The sequence below is a fragment of the Toxotes jaculatrix genome, chromosome 23 (genome assembly GCF_017976425.1).
Source record: "Toxotes jaculatrix isolate fToxJac2 chromosome 23, fToxJac2.pri, whole genome shotgun sequence".
NCBI lineage: Eukaryota > Metazoa > Chordata > Actinopteri > Toxotidae > Toxotes > Toxotes jaculatrix.
This window is the reverse complement of record NC_054416.1, coordinates 15,034,598-15,052,917: the sequence shown is the minus strand read 5'-3', so window position 1 is coordinate 15,052,917 and position 18,320 is coordinate 15,034,598. Positions and strand designations below refer to the sequence as shown.

The 18,320-nt window shown below is 38.6% G+C and overlaps 1 protein-coding gene and 1 long non-coding RNA gene across 2 annotated transcripts; both read left to right on the top strand.

Annotated features, from left to right (window-relative positions):
* The first annotated feature begins 5,106 nt into the window (after nucleotides 1-5,106).
* si:dkey-6n21.13 (P2Y purinoceptor 3) lies at nucleotides 5,107-6,558 on the top strand. Its single transcript, XM_041031372.1, is given in 1 exon segment — nucleotides 5,107-6,558. A coding segment is annotated over 1 exon segment (1,452 nt).
* Nucleotides 6,559-10,776: 4,218 nt separating this feature from the next.
* LOC121177166 lies at nucleotides 10,777-18,016 on the top strand. Its single transcript, XR_005893188.1, has 3 exons — nucleotides 10,777-10,906; nucleotides 17,630-17,659; nucleotides 17,875-18,016. It is a non-coding gene; the product is annotated as an uncharacterized LOC121177166 (long non-coding RNA).
* The last annotated feature ends 304 nt before the right edge of the window (nucleotides 18,017-18,320 follow it).

Below are 18,320 nucleotides of genomic sequence, written 5' to 3'. Positions count from 1 at the left end.
TAAATAAAAAAAAATGTAAAGACCGAATACAAAGACAAAAGTAAGATTAACATGCTAAAGGGGAAGAGAACAGAAATGTTCAACAGCAAGAGAAAGTGGGAATTTGAGGTTTTGAGGTCAGTACTGGCACCATAACTAAACAAGGGATCACCGTTAGTGTACATGGACTGAATATAGTCACAGATTTTATTCAATGGTGTATTCATTTAAATATATTTGTGAAATAAGTGTATCTGTCTGTGTGTTCTCAGGGTTCAGTCTCATTGCAAAACATCAAGCTGAGCTCAGAGGGGGAGAGTGAGTGTGTGCGCACAAACACACACACACACACACACACACAGGTGAAGCGGGGAAGAAGAATTGGATGACACACGGTGAGGGACACAGAGGGAGGGACTGAATTACCATAGAAACTGGCTGGACTGTTCAGAGAAGCAGCAGAGGAAAAAAAAAAGGTGCAAGCTGTGGTGGTCCAACTGTCAAGGTCAGCACTGATGATTGATCACAGTATTTCATATAGTGTTAGAATATATGATATAACCAGGAAAAGGTATGTTTTGAAGCAGCTGCAAAGCGGTCAAAGCCTTCCGGAGGTTTTTTTTTTTTTTGTATTGTGATTATTCTGACGGTGTACAGAAAGAATAGAAGCCATATGGAGTAAAAGTCATCGCTGGCACAGGTAAGTTCTTGGTCTAACAGCAGATTGTAGTGATGCAGGTATTTATGAGTTCCATGCGGTTCCCTCTTTACACAAACACTAAACTCCTAATGCAGCTCTGAGGACATCAGAGTGGTTATTTTTAGCCTAGAGCATTTCCCAAAGCAGTAACGTACTTAATTTTGAAACATTAATTCAAGAATTTCTTTTTGGAACTAAAAAGTTGCCGTGGAACATTTTTTAAATGCGACTGAAAATGAACTCACAGATGACACACCAGGCTGGAGTTTGTGTTGCCTCAGATGGAAAACTACCTCTTTTTGATTTGGCTTCCATTCAGCCCAGAAAAAAAAGTACAATCTTAGTGATGGCATCTTTAACAAAACGGTAACTGTGAAATGGATTTTGTTAAAACAGGTGTGTGTGTGTAGGTCCTGTAGTTAAACTGGAGAAAAATCTAAGAAAATGGGCAATATAAAAAAAAAAAAAATGTCACTAACGTAACATAAGTTTCCACTGGACCTTAACTACAAATGATGTTAAGTCTTCTTCTCAATTTTTGAATAAACGCTTCACACTTTTCAAGCATCCACTGGTTTTCATTCTTTTCTAAATAGTACCAGTCTCTAAAACTTGCTTGAAATGTGTAATCCTTCACACTGAATGCCAAATAAGGAAATGAATAGAAGTCAGTGGAATAGTAGAAAAAAAATATCAAAACTTATTCAAACTTCTACAGCACTGCCGCAAGGTTTGTAAAATGGTGTGTGGCAGGCCTTAATTTTCATTTATTGTGTATAAACATCTATTAGCAGAGTCTTGAAACATGACTGAGTTGCCTTTACATGCATCAGTGCATATTTATATTCAAAACTAACTGAATTCAAAGATTAAAAGTTAAAGTCATGTAAGTAAATTGGTTTCAACAGCTATTATTATTTGTCAGATTCAGACACATTCATGCTGTAAGGAAAAAACTCTCACACATGAACAGGTTTTTCAGGTTCTGAAACTGTAGTACAAACATCCAACAACCTAAAAACGTAGCATGCCTTCGAAAATAATTGGCATTTCTAGTTACAGAGCTAAAAACCTGACAATCCTCTGGTCAAATTAAAGGGTGCTATTAAAAAATTACCTAATGCAAATGATTGTCTGAATGGTTTAATATATTAGAGGGAGGTTATTTCAGTAACCAGCTGAATCAGTTACAGGCCAGAAAGCAGGTCTTAAATGTTATACTTTACTTACTGAACACAGCCATTAATCATTCACAGAGCTGGTGGAAAAAGTGAGTGAACCCTTGGATTTGATGACTGGTTGAAACTACTTTGGCGGCAACAACATCGAAAGAGTAATTTCTGTAACTTTGGATCAGATCTGCATAAAGTTGAGGATGGATGCTGGAATAAAATAAAACAGAATAAACACACAAAACACTGATGGCTGAGGAGAAATAAGTATACTACATACAGGTACAGATCTCCTCAAACAAAACGTTGGACGTTCACTAATATAACCTATCAGGATGAACATAGGTCCAGTTACAGGTGCCAGGGAAAAGAAGCCTTAGCACAGAACATCTGGATTGTATTAACATGATGTGTGACTTTCCTCAGACCCACAGTCCAACACACCTGAGCAGAGACTTTATCCTAGAGACACACAATTATAACAAAGTCAAACATATTCATTAAACATATTCTTAGGACGTCTGGTGTGAACGTCTCTCTGAGCTCATTCCACAGCATCTCTGTTGGTTTAAGATCTGGCCTCTGACTCCAAAAAATATACCTTGATGAACTTAGGAATTCATCTTCCCCCTCAATCATGGTGGACTATCCAGGCCCGGTTCAAGCTTAGTCCACTAAATATTTTCCCAGCAGCACTGTGGACTATCAAGCTGCTCTTTGGCAAACTTCAGGCACATAGTAGCAGCTTCTTCCTACCTCACTGATCATTCTGCTTTGAGTCTTTGGAGTCAGCTGGAAGACCACTTCCTGGGAGAGTAGCCCTCTATTTATAGACAGTTTGTCAGACTGTGGACTGATGAATATCTAAACCCTTTCCAGCTTCATCCAAATCAACAATCCTTGATCTAAAGCCTTTTGTTTTGTTTTTTTGAGGCCTGGTTTACATCAGCAGCTGCATCTTGTGAACAACAAAATCAAAATGTTTGAGTTTTTTTTTTGTTTTTGTTTTTTAATCAGGGTATATCTGAGCATATTTAATACAAACTGATGCAGATAATCCCAAAAGATTCACTTACTGTTTCTATATACACTCGATTTGTGTTTTTATTCTTTATTATTTAGTTCTGTTAATATGTCATGTTACTAGTTGACACATGTACCCTTATTTACTTGAAGTCTATAGTGAAGTGCTGGTATAACCTGTGGATTTCTCACTTAACGCTTACACACACACACTGCTGGGCCTGCCTGTGTGCTGATCCTAATATGCAGCAGCAGAGCTGCTGAGTCTTGCCTGTCTTGTTTAGCTGGAAAATGTTGACTTTGATGATAATTTATCGCTATCTCATGTAAAATTCAATAAAATCAGAATGGTGGATTTGGAATTGTAAAGACTGCAAAGTCCGTGATCAGTGGAGTGAGAGCGAGAGCTGATGTACAGGGGGATGGAGACACTTGCCAGGAGAGTGTGGTTACTTATTGCTGAGCTAATGGGGTGAGAAGAGACTGAATCAGCAGCATACCCTTGTACACAGGAAGGCAAACAAGCGCCAAGACTCAGCAGCGTAAGACAGGAGATCAAACACTGTGCAAAGGCCCTAGTCAACAATCAAAGAAGGGGGGGCGCTTCCTTTTTTAAGTCCTCCTTCTTGGTATTAGCAGATGAGTGTTTTTCAAGCAAACAGAAGCTATGCTGTGATTGGTGCTTTGAGCTGAATGCTAAGTTCAGCATGCTAAGATACTCACAACGTTAACATCCTGGTGTTTGTGACATAATATTCATCACGTTTTACCATCTTAGTTACTTAGCATGGAACAGAAAGTATTGTAGGGGCTGATTGTCATGAAACAAAGTATTGGACAATGTCTGTGTCTGATACAAGCCTGTTGAATAAATGCAGGTTTTTTTCTCCAGTTGTGGTAGATAAAGGCCTGAACAGTATTTGAGAATTTATGGTATGTGGATTAGAGTAATTAGTTTAACAATATAACTTTTTCCTCCTACACCTCTCAAATGCTGCGCCAATGTTGACTTTTGAAAATTGTTCTTGACTTTCCAAAGTTTTAGCCAATTTTGTATAGCCAAATACAGAGTGCAGTAGGTTTAATGGATGGGCCTGTGAGATTGGAGTACATCACGCAAAAATAGACCATTTGGAAAGCTTAAAAATCTCATCCGCCATCCAGGTAACTGAAGACTGACCAGCATCGATCAACAGGACTTACAAACTCCTACTTAGTTAGGCTTTACTTATTTGGGAGGTCTCATTGAGATCAAGATCTGTTTTGCAAAAAAGACTTAAGAACAAAGCACAAAACAATCATAAATATTATTATAAAATAGCAGGTAGACCTGTAAAGTTCCCCAGGGTGTTTAATATTTTATGCTTCAATTTGTTTTGCAGCTCATTTGGGTAGAAGTAGGCACAGTATCAGAAACCAGCCTTTCTTAGTTTAGAGTTGGTATGAGGAACTTTTAAAGCTAACATTAAAATCGACAGGCAACCCATGTAGAGATAATAAAACTGAAATTTGAAATTTAGTTTTTAAGCAAGGTGTTCAGTGTGGGTTTTGCAGGACAATCTGCTATTCAGCTAAATTCCTAAGTACATAATGCTTCAATTTTGCGTCAGTGGAAATCTATTCCATTTTACAATATCAATTAGATTTCCACGGAGAGCATAAGATGAGTAGAAACATCAAAGCAGATGGTGACCTGGAGATGGCCTGGTTTATTTGTGATGTTGCTGAGAGCTAACATCATGGTATCATCTGCATAAAAATGGACACTGGAGTTCTCAGTTGGGAAATAAATATAATTCATGTATAGAGTTCATAGTAGGGGGTGTAATATTTATCCTCAATCCTTTATCAACCATTTATAGACTTAATTTTAAACCATCTGCAAAAACTAAACCTCACCACATTGATTAGCTTTGAACCAGCTGTTAGCAGAATCATCAAACCAGTGGAAAGTATCTACTGGTTATTAAAGAGCCAAGAAAATTCTACTGATTGCACTGCTAAGCTAATATTTGGTTGATCAAATGAGATGAGACCCTAAATGACTGTAGATGGATAACTGAATTTTCTCTTTATCTCTAGGTAAACACCCACTCGTGGATCACCTGAAAATCTACTGTACAGGATCCTACAAATTTAATGTTAAATGGTACAGAGTACAAGGATGACGGAGAAGAAGCTTGACAGGATCCTAAACGTACAAGCCACAGCCTTGTTCAAATTCTTCCTTACATGAAAATCCCTTAATTCCTCACAATGTCATCCAGAGGTGGGGTTCCTCCCAGTATCAGTGTCTCAGCACGCTACGACATCCTCAGTTCCTCCTCTCCCTCTTCTTCTCCTCCTTCTGCCATCCCTCCATCTCCATCTTGCAGCATAGATGAGTCCTACAAGTACATCTTCCTCCCCATCTGTTACTCTTTCACATTCATCTTCAGCATCTTCCTTAACTCTGTCGTCCTCTACCGTTCCTTCCGCCAGACCAAGCGCTGGAATGCCTCTCTCATCTACATGGTCAACCTGGCCTCTACAGACTTCATGTACGGCTTGTCACTGCCATTCCTTGTGGCTAGTTACATCATGCGTGACCGCTGGGTCTTTGGGGACTTCATGTGCCGCCTCGTCCGTTTTTTGTTCTACTTTAACCTCTACTGCTCCATCTTCTTCCTCACTTGTATCTCTGTCCACAGGTACCTCGGTATCTGCCACCCAATGAAAGTCATAACTCTGGAGACCAAGAAAGCAGTAAAGTGCACTTGTGTCCTGGTTTGGATTGTGGTTTTTGCATTGACTTGCCCTATCTTCCGATTTGCTCAGACTGGTCATGTGACAAGATCGGGGGGGCTTGGCACCAATGCAAGCCATGAGATAACATCGATAAATGGTAATGCAAGCCATAGTAACTTGGGAGGGGTCACTGAGGAGTACCAGAACTGTTGGGACGATGCCATAGATAAGGAATTCCCTGATTATGTACCCTATGGAATCATACTCCATTTGCTGGGCTTTTTTGTGCCTTTTTCCATAATTGCTTGGTGTTACTCTCACGTTGTTCTAACCATATTTAGGACTCTGCACTCGCGGCCCTCATCCCACAGAGGTCCGAGAGATGGAGGACATGAAGGAGTAGAGAGAAGAGAGAGGACAAGCCCTGTGATAGTTGGAAGAGAAAGAAGAGGACGCAATGGAATGTCAAGAGCAGTGGGAAGAGATGAAGGGATTTCCATTTTTCTTGGTGCCCACTCTCCATATGCTAATCGCAGACGTAAATCTATCAAGACCATCATCACCATCACCCTCCTCTTTGCTCTGTGCTTCTTCCCCTTTCATGTTACTAGAACCATCTTCCTCCTCCTGAAAGTGACTAAGAGAGTCCCCTGTCACACCATGACCATGGTCTCCATGTGCTATAAGATTACAAGGCCTTTAGCGTCATTCAACGCGTGGCTCAATGCCCTCCTTTATTTCCTGACTAAAGACAAGGGGGGAGCTCACTGTTGCCAGACGGTAAACAGCAATGCCCAACAACATGGCGGGTTTCTGTTGCCCCTGAGGATAATGGGAAAAGGAGAGGATGCAGAGGAGGGAGGGATGGCAGATGGAGTCAACAATAAGAAGGGTAAAGCATTTCATGACAGTCCGTCATACATAAACAGAGCAAAAGTCAGATATATAGTCGAATGAAAGTTTTCATGAGAAGAAAGACTGAATTTTTGATGCACTGTACGTTGTCTTGTACTGGGAAATATTCTATAACATATAATACGAGTATTGAAGTGAAATCAGTGATTGAAGATGACCTAAGCAAGATGCATAATATGCCTTTTATTTCGAATGTTTTGTGCTTAATTGTTGATCTGCTGCATGTCATACTTTGAAAGTTACCTAGTGGGTAAATGCAACATGAATGCAAATGTTATTTAGTTGTACATGGTGTATTTTGATTATGTATAACAGGTTTAAAGTGTTACACTGAGATCACTAACTTCTGTTTATTGAACCACATCTAAAATGTTTCTACCTGTTCCAAATGGCTATGCTCAAAAAGTCAGTTGTCGCAGAGAGACGCAATGATTGTTCAGATGGGAATTTCTGCGCCTTTAAACAACTCCAAAGCCTCCACATCCATGCTTTGCATCTTTTGTATTAAACAAGTGTAGAAAAAAGACATTCTGGTCTAAGGAGGCAGCCCTACAAATTCAAAGATATTGACTGACCATTGGAATTATCAGGAGAAACTCATTTGTTTCAAGATGTTTCTTGATTGTATGATCTGATGATGATGGCCATTTGAACTGCATGTTTCAAAGGAACTGTAAATTATCAAACAGCATCTGAAAGACCCCTCCCCTCAAACAATTTTGTTGTCAGAACGGGTTGGGCCTGCTTCTGACGAATTTTTGCAATTCTCTAAAACCAATGCACACGGGGTCTGAAGCTCTGGTCTTTTTTTTTTGTTTTTCAGAGCACTTTGGTTAGTTTTTGTGTGTATAGCTACACTGTCTGAAAAGTTTGCACCATTATCCTTGTTTGTGCAACTCATCATGCCTTTGCCCCCTCTCTATAACAGCAGGCTTTTCACTCCACCTTCAAATGTAGCCATTCGGAACAACTTAGAGCACTCTTTGCTAAAAGCCTTTAAGTCTACTATCAAAATAGTTTATACCACCTCTGCAACATCAGACAAAATCTATCCACTTTTTTAAAATGTATGGTTTTCTTGGGTGACACAGTGGCGCAGTGGTTAGCACTGTTGCTTCAAAGCAAGAAGGTTCTGGGTTCAATTATGGGCCTATGCTTTTTTGTGGTGGAGTTTGCATGTTCTCCCTGTGCTTGCATGGGTTCCTTCTCTGGCTTCCTCCCACTGTCCAAAGACATATAGATTAGATTCATTGGTGACTAATATTAATGGCTATTAATGGTTTGTCCCTGTATGTCAGCTCTGTGATAGACTGGAGACCTGTTAAGGGTGTACTCTGCCTCCCGTCCAAAGTCGGCTGGGATTGGCTCCAGCCCCCCGTAACCCCTAAGAGAATAAGTGCTATAGAAAATGGCAGCTGTCGAAAGCCTTCAGCTTGTTCACAACTCTGCTTAAAGATCATTTGATCTTCTTATCAACCTCAATCAATTGCCAATGTCAAAGCAGATGTCAAAATACTCACTAGCTCCTGGCTACCTCTTAGATCTCATCAAGGAGCCTGTATACTTGAAAATGTCTCCCCACTTACATTAGAAAACCTTCTTCCTTGGAAACATTTAACATCAGACTCAAAACCCTTATTATCCTTCTCCTGAAATGTATAACTAACCCATCTGGCCAGTTCACCATATTGGTAACCCCACATTTTACTATTGTTAAACTACACTTGCTACATTGTTTTATTATTTTATATTTGTTACAATTTGTGTTGTTATTACTGTGTCGCTGTCTTATTCTACATGCTCTTATTTTATCTTAATGATCTATTAATGCAGGATACAATGTTAGTACTCCTACCAATACTGTTAAACATGATACACCTCAGTGTGAAAAAGCACTCAATAAATCATGATTTGACTGAAACTGTAGTGTTCGACAAGTGGACATTTTACTTTTTAGTAGCGCTAGAGGAAAAGTCAGGGGTTAACTTGCTTGCAAACAAGATAAAACATTTCAGACAGCTTTGGAACGGCTGCCAATGTGAAGTGAACATTTATTCTGAATGTTTTGCTGGCCACCGCCTACCAACTCTTCAGCAACAGCCAAGGCGGCTGAGAGTACAGCAAATACCACATCTCCGGTCTTCCTGATTTGGACAGCTGAGGAAACCTACATCACCTACAGCATTGGAAGTGCAAGACAGAGGTCTGAATCCCTGAAGCCTAGTGTTGCTGTGAATCCTCTGTGCACCCCTCTGGAAGCCTGTTATTTATTCTTGCTATCATCCTAACTTCCTTGTTCTATCCCACTGGATTTATAATGTTTTTGGAAGAGTTTAAGAACCTGAAGGAACAACTTATGTGATGATGAAGAGCCCAAAATAAGTCCCTCAAGAACTTTCTAGCTTCCTTTACCAGTTACCAGCTGCTGCAGGAATGCTCACTTTACATTAAAACTAAAACTGCACTGCTGAGGATCAGTGTTCTCTTACTAGAACTAGTTACATGTTACTGTATGATTATTGGTGAGTTCAGAATTAGCCACCAGTTCTGTTCCTGTTCTGTTTCTATCATGGCATTACACTGCCTACTTTGATGACTGCACTGACAGATTCAAAGAGAACCTGGGTATTATTATCTGAATTCAGGAAAGATGATTCACAAAACCCATCCACAGACAAGCAGAGAACCCTTAGGTGGTTGACTAGTATTGCTGCTTAGTGTTGAGTATATATATCATGCAGAAATGTGCAAAACATTTGTTCTTTAATTATTATACTTAATTATTATACATTGTAAACTTTGCACAATCTGCTTTGGCAATAGCGTAGATAACCATGCAGGTCTTTGTCTTTTTTTTTTTCTGGAAAAACTTATAAAGGTTTTGCTAGAAGGTTACAAAGTGTGAATATCATGGTGCTTTCTGTGGCCATAATGGTTGGAAAGTATGGTAATGTTTTGAAATAATGTTTTCATGGCAGCTCATTGTTCATCTCAGACATAAGCAGATTAAGACCATTATACCATTTGTTGCATTACCAGGCAGTATCAGTGTTTACATTTAGAGTACTTTTCTAGTTTTTAGTTCCCTCTCTTTTTAAAGTCACTCATGATGCTATATTGTTTTCATCTCTTCTTATTTATTATGCACCACCCACCACTTCTGATGACTCCTTATGTCCAAATGCATAATGAAGCATTAGGGCAACTCTTATACTGAATTATGCATGTAGTGTAATGCATTATAGAGGAATCTGTAATGTTAGAATCAAAAGAAAGAACCAGTTTTTCCTATGTTATGAAGCATAATCTATCTATCTATCTATCTATCTATCTATCTATCTATCTATCTATCAAAGGCAAAATAGGAACATATCCCCACTTATGACTTGTACTTATATAAATCTCCCATTCACTATTCTTCATTTCGCACTTGAGTTTCTTGCATCCTCTGCCAGTGCATAGTTGGAGAAAGGTGGGCCCTAACCTAAGTGTTTTCAAACACAAATACTTGTACTAACAAAATACTGGTAGCTCATTCAATTACCACTCATGAGAACACCTAATTTTTTTAATAAAGTTATAGGAAGGCTGGTTAGTCAGAAAACCTTGCCTGTGCACACATACACACACTTCATTGTTTTACTATTTTTGTGAGGACCCATCATGGATATAATCCATTCCCTACCCCCTTACTCTAATCTTAACCATCACTGAATGCCTCCCCCACTCTTTACCCTAAACCTTATTCTAACCTGAACCCTAAAACAGAGTCTGAACCCTCAAACAAACAGCATTTTAAATTTGGAGGGATTTTGGACCCCACGAATATAGTAAAAGAAAAAGAAAGACGTGCACACTCACTAACACACACACACACACAGAGAGAGAGAGAGAGAGAGAGAGAGAGAGAGAGAGAGAGAGAGAGAGAGAGCCCTGCAGGGGGAGACACTGCTCTCCTCTCTCTGACCGGTTAGAAATTCAAAACACAACCGCCTTGCACGATATCCCGTCCTGCACCGCGGCCTAGAAGAGCGGCTGACGGTTATTTTAATTTAACATAAAAAATAAATAAAAATCACAGGAGGCATATTATTCAAAACTAACCACAGGGATCGATTGTACCGGTCGGCAGGCACATTTTGATAAGACTAAAATATTGCTGCGCGCGCCTTTGAATTTCTATTTATTTTTTGTGTGTGTGTGTGACGGCTGTGTGGGGAGCTGAGGAGCAGAGCGGTTGGCGCCACTTTCAAATCTTCCACTGACACAGAATGAGAGTCCGGCTTCAAATACATTTACACACCACTTAATTTCTCCTTTTCATAATTACTATAAGACGAGGAATATCTCCACTGCATTTCTCTTTTGGACGCCTTTTTTTCTCGGAAAGGTAAGCATCTCAGTTATTTCGTTTTTTTAATGTATTTTACTACTATGTTAGGCACTTAGTTATTTATGTTTTTATTCACATTTCTGGTTTAGTAATTAGCTTTTTGGCTTGTTGTAGCTGTAGGGTAAGAAGGTGAAGTTGTGAGTGAATTTGGTGTTACTGTGGAGAGTCATAGTGTAGCCTCCTGCTTAAGTTATTATGAACTGCCTTTTGAAACAAAGACTGTTTAGCATCACAAACAGCTTTACTTCGCTCTTTCGTCGGACGGCTTTTCAACATGGAGGCTAGTCGGTTTAAAGAATTCTAAGCCCTTTCTCTATATAGGCTAACCTTAACATTTGAGCAATTGTTATATATTTCTGTACAAAGGGTTTTCATAGATAACTGAGTAAGTTAGTAAGCGGACACTCCCCCAGTCTCAGCCCCCTCCCCAAAGACCCCAGCCCACTCCGACGTTCACTCAGACTAAATACGCTTCCAAATTACACTTTAACCGTGTTAAAAAGAAACAGCTATTTCCATTTGAAACTCAACGTAGAGACAAAATTTGCCTAATTCGTTTTATATTGTGCAAAATAATAGCTCAGACAAACTGGGTTTACTAGCAAAAACCCACTGACTCAGCAGTTCACCGAGGACTCGCCCCTGGCTGTCACCCTGCCATGTCACTGTTAGATGGCTGTGGACACAAACATATTTCGACATAGCTCGTTAAATACAATGTTATAGCAGCTCTTACCCGAAAATGGGTGAATTCAGCGTTAACGGCTTGTTTCCTGCTGATAAGCGCCTTTCTTAGATAGTTGTACGTTATTAATCACCACCGTACTACAATATAAATGTATTACAGTTGATTTTCTGTCACGTTTGGCACAAGAGCTGGTGCCATAGTAATGATAGCAATAAGACAGGCCCTTTCAAAAAAAATGTTTAAAAGACTAGATCCAAACATCAGGTCATTCCAAACATCTTACAGTGTATAGTGAGGTATATACAGGGGCTGGCTGCTTTTATGTTGGTTTGGAAATGTTCTATAAAAACAGTAATAGCACAGTTTTATTTAACTATAATTTAGTGTACAACCCAACCAAATACATAATATTGACTAGCCTAACCATGGACAGGCCACCAAAATCTTCCTGTATGGATTATATAGGAAAACTATATAAATATATATGTGTATGCCTTATATGGAAGGCATTAAGTAGTTCACATAATAGTTAAGACACTGGATGTAGCGTAGATGTAGTGTGTGTGTGTGTGTGTACACACACACACACACACACACACACATATATATAAATATATATGTCTTTCATCTCAGCTGACTAACAGATACATTGTTCATAATTGTTTAATTAATTTAGTTCTACATACACATCACATTCAAAAGAGGTGATAAATTGCATACTATAAAATTAATGAATGAATTAATCTCCCAGTTCTTTCTTTACTAGTTTCAGAACTGTTTGCACTGAATGTGAGACTATACAGTGTTGAGAATGAAATTAAAGTCTTGAAAGCTTCCTGTTAAACCCTGTTAAATCCAAAATCTGAAATAGTTTTTTGTTGTTTTTTTGTTTTGTTATGTTATGTTTTGCTTGCAAATATCGACTTAAATGTCTTTGTATTTTGACAAATTTACTTGTGTTTTTTTTTTATTATCTTTATTAATTATAAGGAAGAAATCTGCTGAGCAGATTAGGGCTGCAACTACTGATATTTTCCATTATCAATGAATTTGAGAGTTATTTTTAAAATGTCAGAAAAAAGTAAAAATCACCACCCCAGTTTTCCAGAGGCCACGGTGGCATGTTCAGATGCTTTTAACAGTGAAAAAAAGCGAAGATATTTGTGTTATATTGATATAAAACAGAGAAAAGCAGCAAATCCTCACATTTCAACCCGGTAATGTGTGCCATTTTTACTTCATTAAATAAATTACTTAAGCAGTTAATTGATTTAAAATTTGTTGCCAATTAATTTGATTATTTAAGGACTAGAGCAGATTAAATTTATGCTGCACAAATTTAGAGCTGGGTATTGATATTCAGATATTGTAATATATTTTGATACTGCCGCTAGTCCCTGGTTTTTGATTAACAGAATTCTACTTTTGATACAAAATTATACTTTTTTCAGTTACTTTTTGTTAAGGAAACAGATGTTTTTCTACCAATAGCCTTTTTGTTTTTCACTTAAGAAAATAAGCTCAACTTCATTCACTGCATCAGTCCAAAATTGTGTCTTAAGACAAACTGACATAAAAGAACTTTACCTAAATAGAAACTACAGGATAAAATGAACAGAATTATCAGTAAAATCGGGAAATATTTTATTAAAATATGAAATTTAAAAAAGGCTGACAAGAGTATTCAGGTCAAACTTTTACGTGACAATTTGTGATTACAAGAAATTTATGGTCAAATTTCAGGTGGTGTTCAAGAAGTTGAAATTTTGGTAAGAAAAGTAAGAAACCATGAATAGTACTAGCCAGTTTTAATGTCATGCCTTACATTATTAATACCTTGGAATGATGGGACGCTATTAGTCTGAAGCCTGATGGTCATTATTACCCACTGTGTAAATGAGATCATTTCTTGTGACTGGAATTTGAATAAAATCAGGGTGCCCTGTATTTTTGGGGTCTCCCTGAATGTTTCACTGTGCTAACTAGTGTTACACTAAGTAAAGCTGGAGGAGTCAGTCCATTTGTCTGGATTTTTTTAAAGTAAACTGAGAGCTGAGCCTTGGTCCTTTTTTTCCGTATGTGCACTGTTTTCGATTTCTGTGTGTGTACGCATGCACGCATAACAGAAAGGGGGTGGGCAGGGCCCTGGTGTCCTGGTAAAGCAATGTAGTTTGAGATCAGCACTTTCAGCATTCTGAGGGCCAGCCTCTTTTCTGCCGACTCCCATCTCATGACCAAATTACATGAGAAAATACAGGAGAGTGTGACAAACACTGAGCCCAGCCATTAGTGTAATTAACAACATATTTCTGCATTAATGCCAGTCCACCTGTGTCTCTGTTCAGCCTTCTCCCGTTCTGTCTCGGTGCCTCGTATCTTTGCTGTGGTTTATGGTTTTTATTTTGCAACTTTACCCTTGAAAGCAGACTTCTTAAACCCTCTGTGTGAAAGCGTAGAGAGCTTCCTCTCAGAGCCACACTTTCTTCATTTTATTTCCCTCCCTCTCCTCCCTCCCTGTCTCCTCAGTCTTTTTCTTTCAGTCTGACAGCCGAGCAGCTTGGCAGGCTTACAGCTCAGCGCTCGGCACAGCGCAGCAGCCCCCTCACCTTCCACAAATTTATTTTTTACTCACTTATGGTAGCTCCGACAGACCCCTCCTTTCACACCTGTCTCACGCACACCCATGGGGGCAACCTAATTTTTTTTCAGATTTTTTGGTGCCCCCAAAAATGTCGATTTGTATTGTAGAAAGTGATGGCCAGGGAAAAAGGCTGCAGCCCTGTAGGTTTTTATGCCTACTGAGCCTCCTCACTGTCTCAGTGTGCGTAGCTGGGGCTCCAGCGAGGCAGCAGGCAGCACTGAGGAGGACTGGGACACACACACTCACATAGCTAGGAGGTGAAGATGTGAAGGGCCAGGAAGGAAGGAAGGAAGGATGGGGGTGGAGGGGTGGGGGGTGGGGGGTACTCAGTTTTTGGGGGGCCAATTTTTGGGACTGGGACCAGACCCCCCTACCCCCCTCTCCCCTAACCCCCTGACACCTCTGACACCCCCCCCCCCCCCCCCCCCTTTACTAGGAACAGAAGCAGGAGCAACCAGAAAACCTTAACAGGCCTTTTTTTCTGCTCTCCCTGTCATACTATAGTAGTCTGGGTATATTCCCATTGATATGTGTATGTATAGCATGTCTGTGTGTTGTAGTGACGTTTTTAGGCCTGCCGTTTTTCCTGTTTTTATTTTTATTTGAATATCTTTGTCATCCTGTAACCCAAATGCCGTGTGTGCGTGTCTGTGTGTCTGTGAGTGTGTTTCGTGTTGTTTCTTTTTATTTTCTATTTATATTGCCTTTTTTTCTCTTTTTTCTTTTCTTTTTTGGGGGGGACTAGTTGTAGCTGTGGACTAGTTAGTGTCTGACACTGGCCTTTTGGTAAGAGCATCCACACAAACTGAGGAGAGAGAAGGTGAGGGGGACTTCTGTTCAGATAACTACCACTGTTCTAAGTTAGCCAGTAGTTAGGGCTAGTTAGACCTTCCATCATTTGGTTCATGGTCTCTACAGCAGACGGTAAGTGAATCTTTTTTTTCTCTGAAGTGTTTAAAATGGCCTCTGTTGCTGTGAATGGAGAGAGCAGCAGGCCACAGAGAGATTTTCTTAGCTCGGCGTTGCTTCTCCCTCTTTCTTCCTTTCCCTCCACCACAATTTTAGTTGTGTTCTTTTTTCCTTCTCTCCCTCACCCCCTCCTCTGTCTACCTCTCTCTGCTCCCTTTTTTTCTCTGAATAAGACTGCAAGTTTGGGTCTGAAACGCTTGTCTGTCACTGCTCTCCCTTCTGACATGACCTCTTGTTTCAAATTCAGTCACTTTCCCTCAACAGAGCTCTTTCTTACTGACCGTGTGGTTGTATGGCTCTATAAGATGTCATGAGTTAGTCCAAGAGCCTCAGCATGAGTTCCACTTCACTTCTTTTTTTTTTCAGTTTATTTTCGTCTTGCTTTCTCTTTTGTTGCTAATCTGATTTTTTTAAAAGAGCATTTTAATGTGATTTTTTTATGGATATGAATATTTTTTTAATCACTTCGATCCAAATTTTCTGAATAGGAAAAATCTTAAGTATACCAAGTGAGATGTGGTGCTGATGGGCTGACAGGCCATGATTCCCTCCTCACTCCTGCCCTCCAACTTTATTTAAGCTTTACAGATAGCAAGTGACGTTACAGCTCTGTTAGCTCTTTGCTACACCATATATGTACTGTGTACTGTATATACAGAATTTTAGTGTGGAAACATCAGTCATGTATTTAATTAGTCACCTGACTGAAAATTAATTGGGAACAATTTATGAGAATTTCAGTGTGTGTATATATATATATATATATATATATATATATATATATATATCTCACTGCATCTGAATATTTGGGTTTCAGATTGTTAGGTGGATAAAACAAACATTTGAAGATGTCACTTTGGGCTCTGGGAACTTATAATGAGTATTTTCCATTATATTATATTTTTATATTATATTATATTTTCCATTTTAGAGACCTAACAATTAATCAGGGAAGAAATTGGCAGATTAATTTAGTTGTAGCCTAATACAGCACAGCAACTTTGCACTTACTTACATAGTGTAGTTTAATGCTGAAATTACGATTAATTGATTGCAGATCAACAGAAAATAAATCATCAAAAACGTTGATAAATTATTTGTTGCAGCCATTTATCAAGCAAAAATTGTCTTTAGGCTTTGGACTGTTGGTTATATTGGAAAACAACACCTTGGCATCACTTCATAAAAAAAAAAAAGATTAATAACTCTGCTGTAGTTAGCACTTTGTAATAGCCTTGCCTGTATTCATGAAAATAAAATAATTATGTAAATTTGTCAACCTTTATACCCTGTTCATCTTTAAAATCAGATTTTTAATAATGGGAGCCTGAATTGTATTTTGTATCATACTTTTGTAAAATCTAGCATTATTGGAATGAAGTGGCTTGATTTGTCAGGTGTTTAATTCACTAAATGATTTTCCATAAAATGTACTATATCATAATATATATTGATATTTCCATATGAAATTACAAATACCCTGACAGAAAATTTTACCTACATTGCCCACACCTACATCATAATTCTACAGTACCTTCTACATTTTAAAGACAGCTTTTTTTATTCCACTTTTTTACACACCTGTGTAACAGAGCTTAAAAGATTCCATTTATACTACAACTCATTTAACTGACATTGTTCCACATTGTTAGAACCTCCTTCATCTTGTTTGGCAGTAATCACAATGGATCAGCTCCATTCTGCTCACATGCCTCAGGTCTGTTTGCTTTGGCTGCTGTCCTTTGGTTATGTGGCATTAACATGGCTGCTCGAGGTGATGGAATCAGCTTAGTAACTCTTAACACTTGTAAAATCAATCGATTTATAGGCTTTGCTTGTGTATTCTTAATTTTGATCATTTTGTATTGATCCAAACTGGTTCCAGTTTGTCCAGTGTGAGGTTTTGTTGCTTTTTCTGTTTTTTCTGTTTCTGTTTCATATCCCTAATAGCTCAATTTTTGTAGACACTTCTTGACACTTTATATATTACAGGACTAGTCAGTTAATAAAGCAGTAATCTGTGGATTGCCGAATAAACCAATGGTTGGTGGCAGCAGCAGTTTTCTGTGATGAGCGTGTGTTCAGCAGTAAGGAAACAAGTTAAATGTCTTTTTTTCCTTTTACATAATTTTTGCATTCTTAAATACAATATAAAAAAAATCAGGACAATTCCTTCAGTCTGACATGTTAAATGCTTTGTTTCTTCAAATTCTCTTATCTCCACTGGTACATGCAAGACTGAGGTCCAGACTTCACCTGCTGAGTGGATTCAGTAATAAAGTAAAGTGACAACATTTGTGTGTAAGGATGGAGAGCCTGGATCAGTAAACATTCGTTTTTTCCCACAGGCCACATCAGCAACACATGACTTGTCAAAGGCCCCCCACTCCCTCCCACTAACTCATCTTTTCCTCTTCCACAGTGTAACATGTGACCCTCTGCAGGCCTGCAGGTAAGATGCTGTTCAGCTGATTACACCGTCCCTCTTGATCTTTTTTTCCCCCCTACTTCTAAATCCATCTGGTCTCAATTTTTATTTTGCCCTCTTTCACATGGCGATTTAAAAAAAAATGTTAATATGCAAAATATTTGAATGATCTTTACCAGGCTGATAAAGTTTTAATACAAATATATAAACTGAAACTCTGCTTTTGTGTTTGTGTACAGGCAAGCTCTAGAGACAGAATTTCTCCACATCAGAGGTGTCCACTTCTCAGTGTCTGGCTCTGAAAGCAAATTGAAAGATAATGTAAAAATATTGTTTTACTTTTCCAGTATTTAACAACACATTGGATGTTGTTGTTTTTTGTATAAAGTTGTCAAAATCAAAATAAAGTTGTCAAAATCAACTTTTATCAACTCATCAGTATCTTGAAATCATGACTGAATAAGGTCAGTTCACAGCACGATTACCAAGAAATATGACACTCTAGAATATTCTTGTAGCAGCTGACCTGTATTGTTAATAATCTTATAATTGGAAGATTTTTAAAAAATGTTTAAAACTGAAAAAAAAATTTAGATGAGACATTAAGATGTGTTTTGCTCTGTGGAGATATATTTTCATGTGGGGAAACTTTGTCAGCCTTGCACTTGTTTCTGCTCTTTCATTT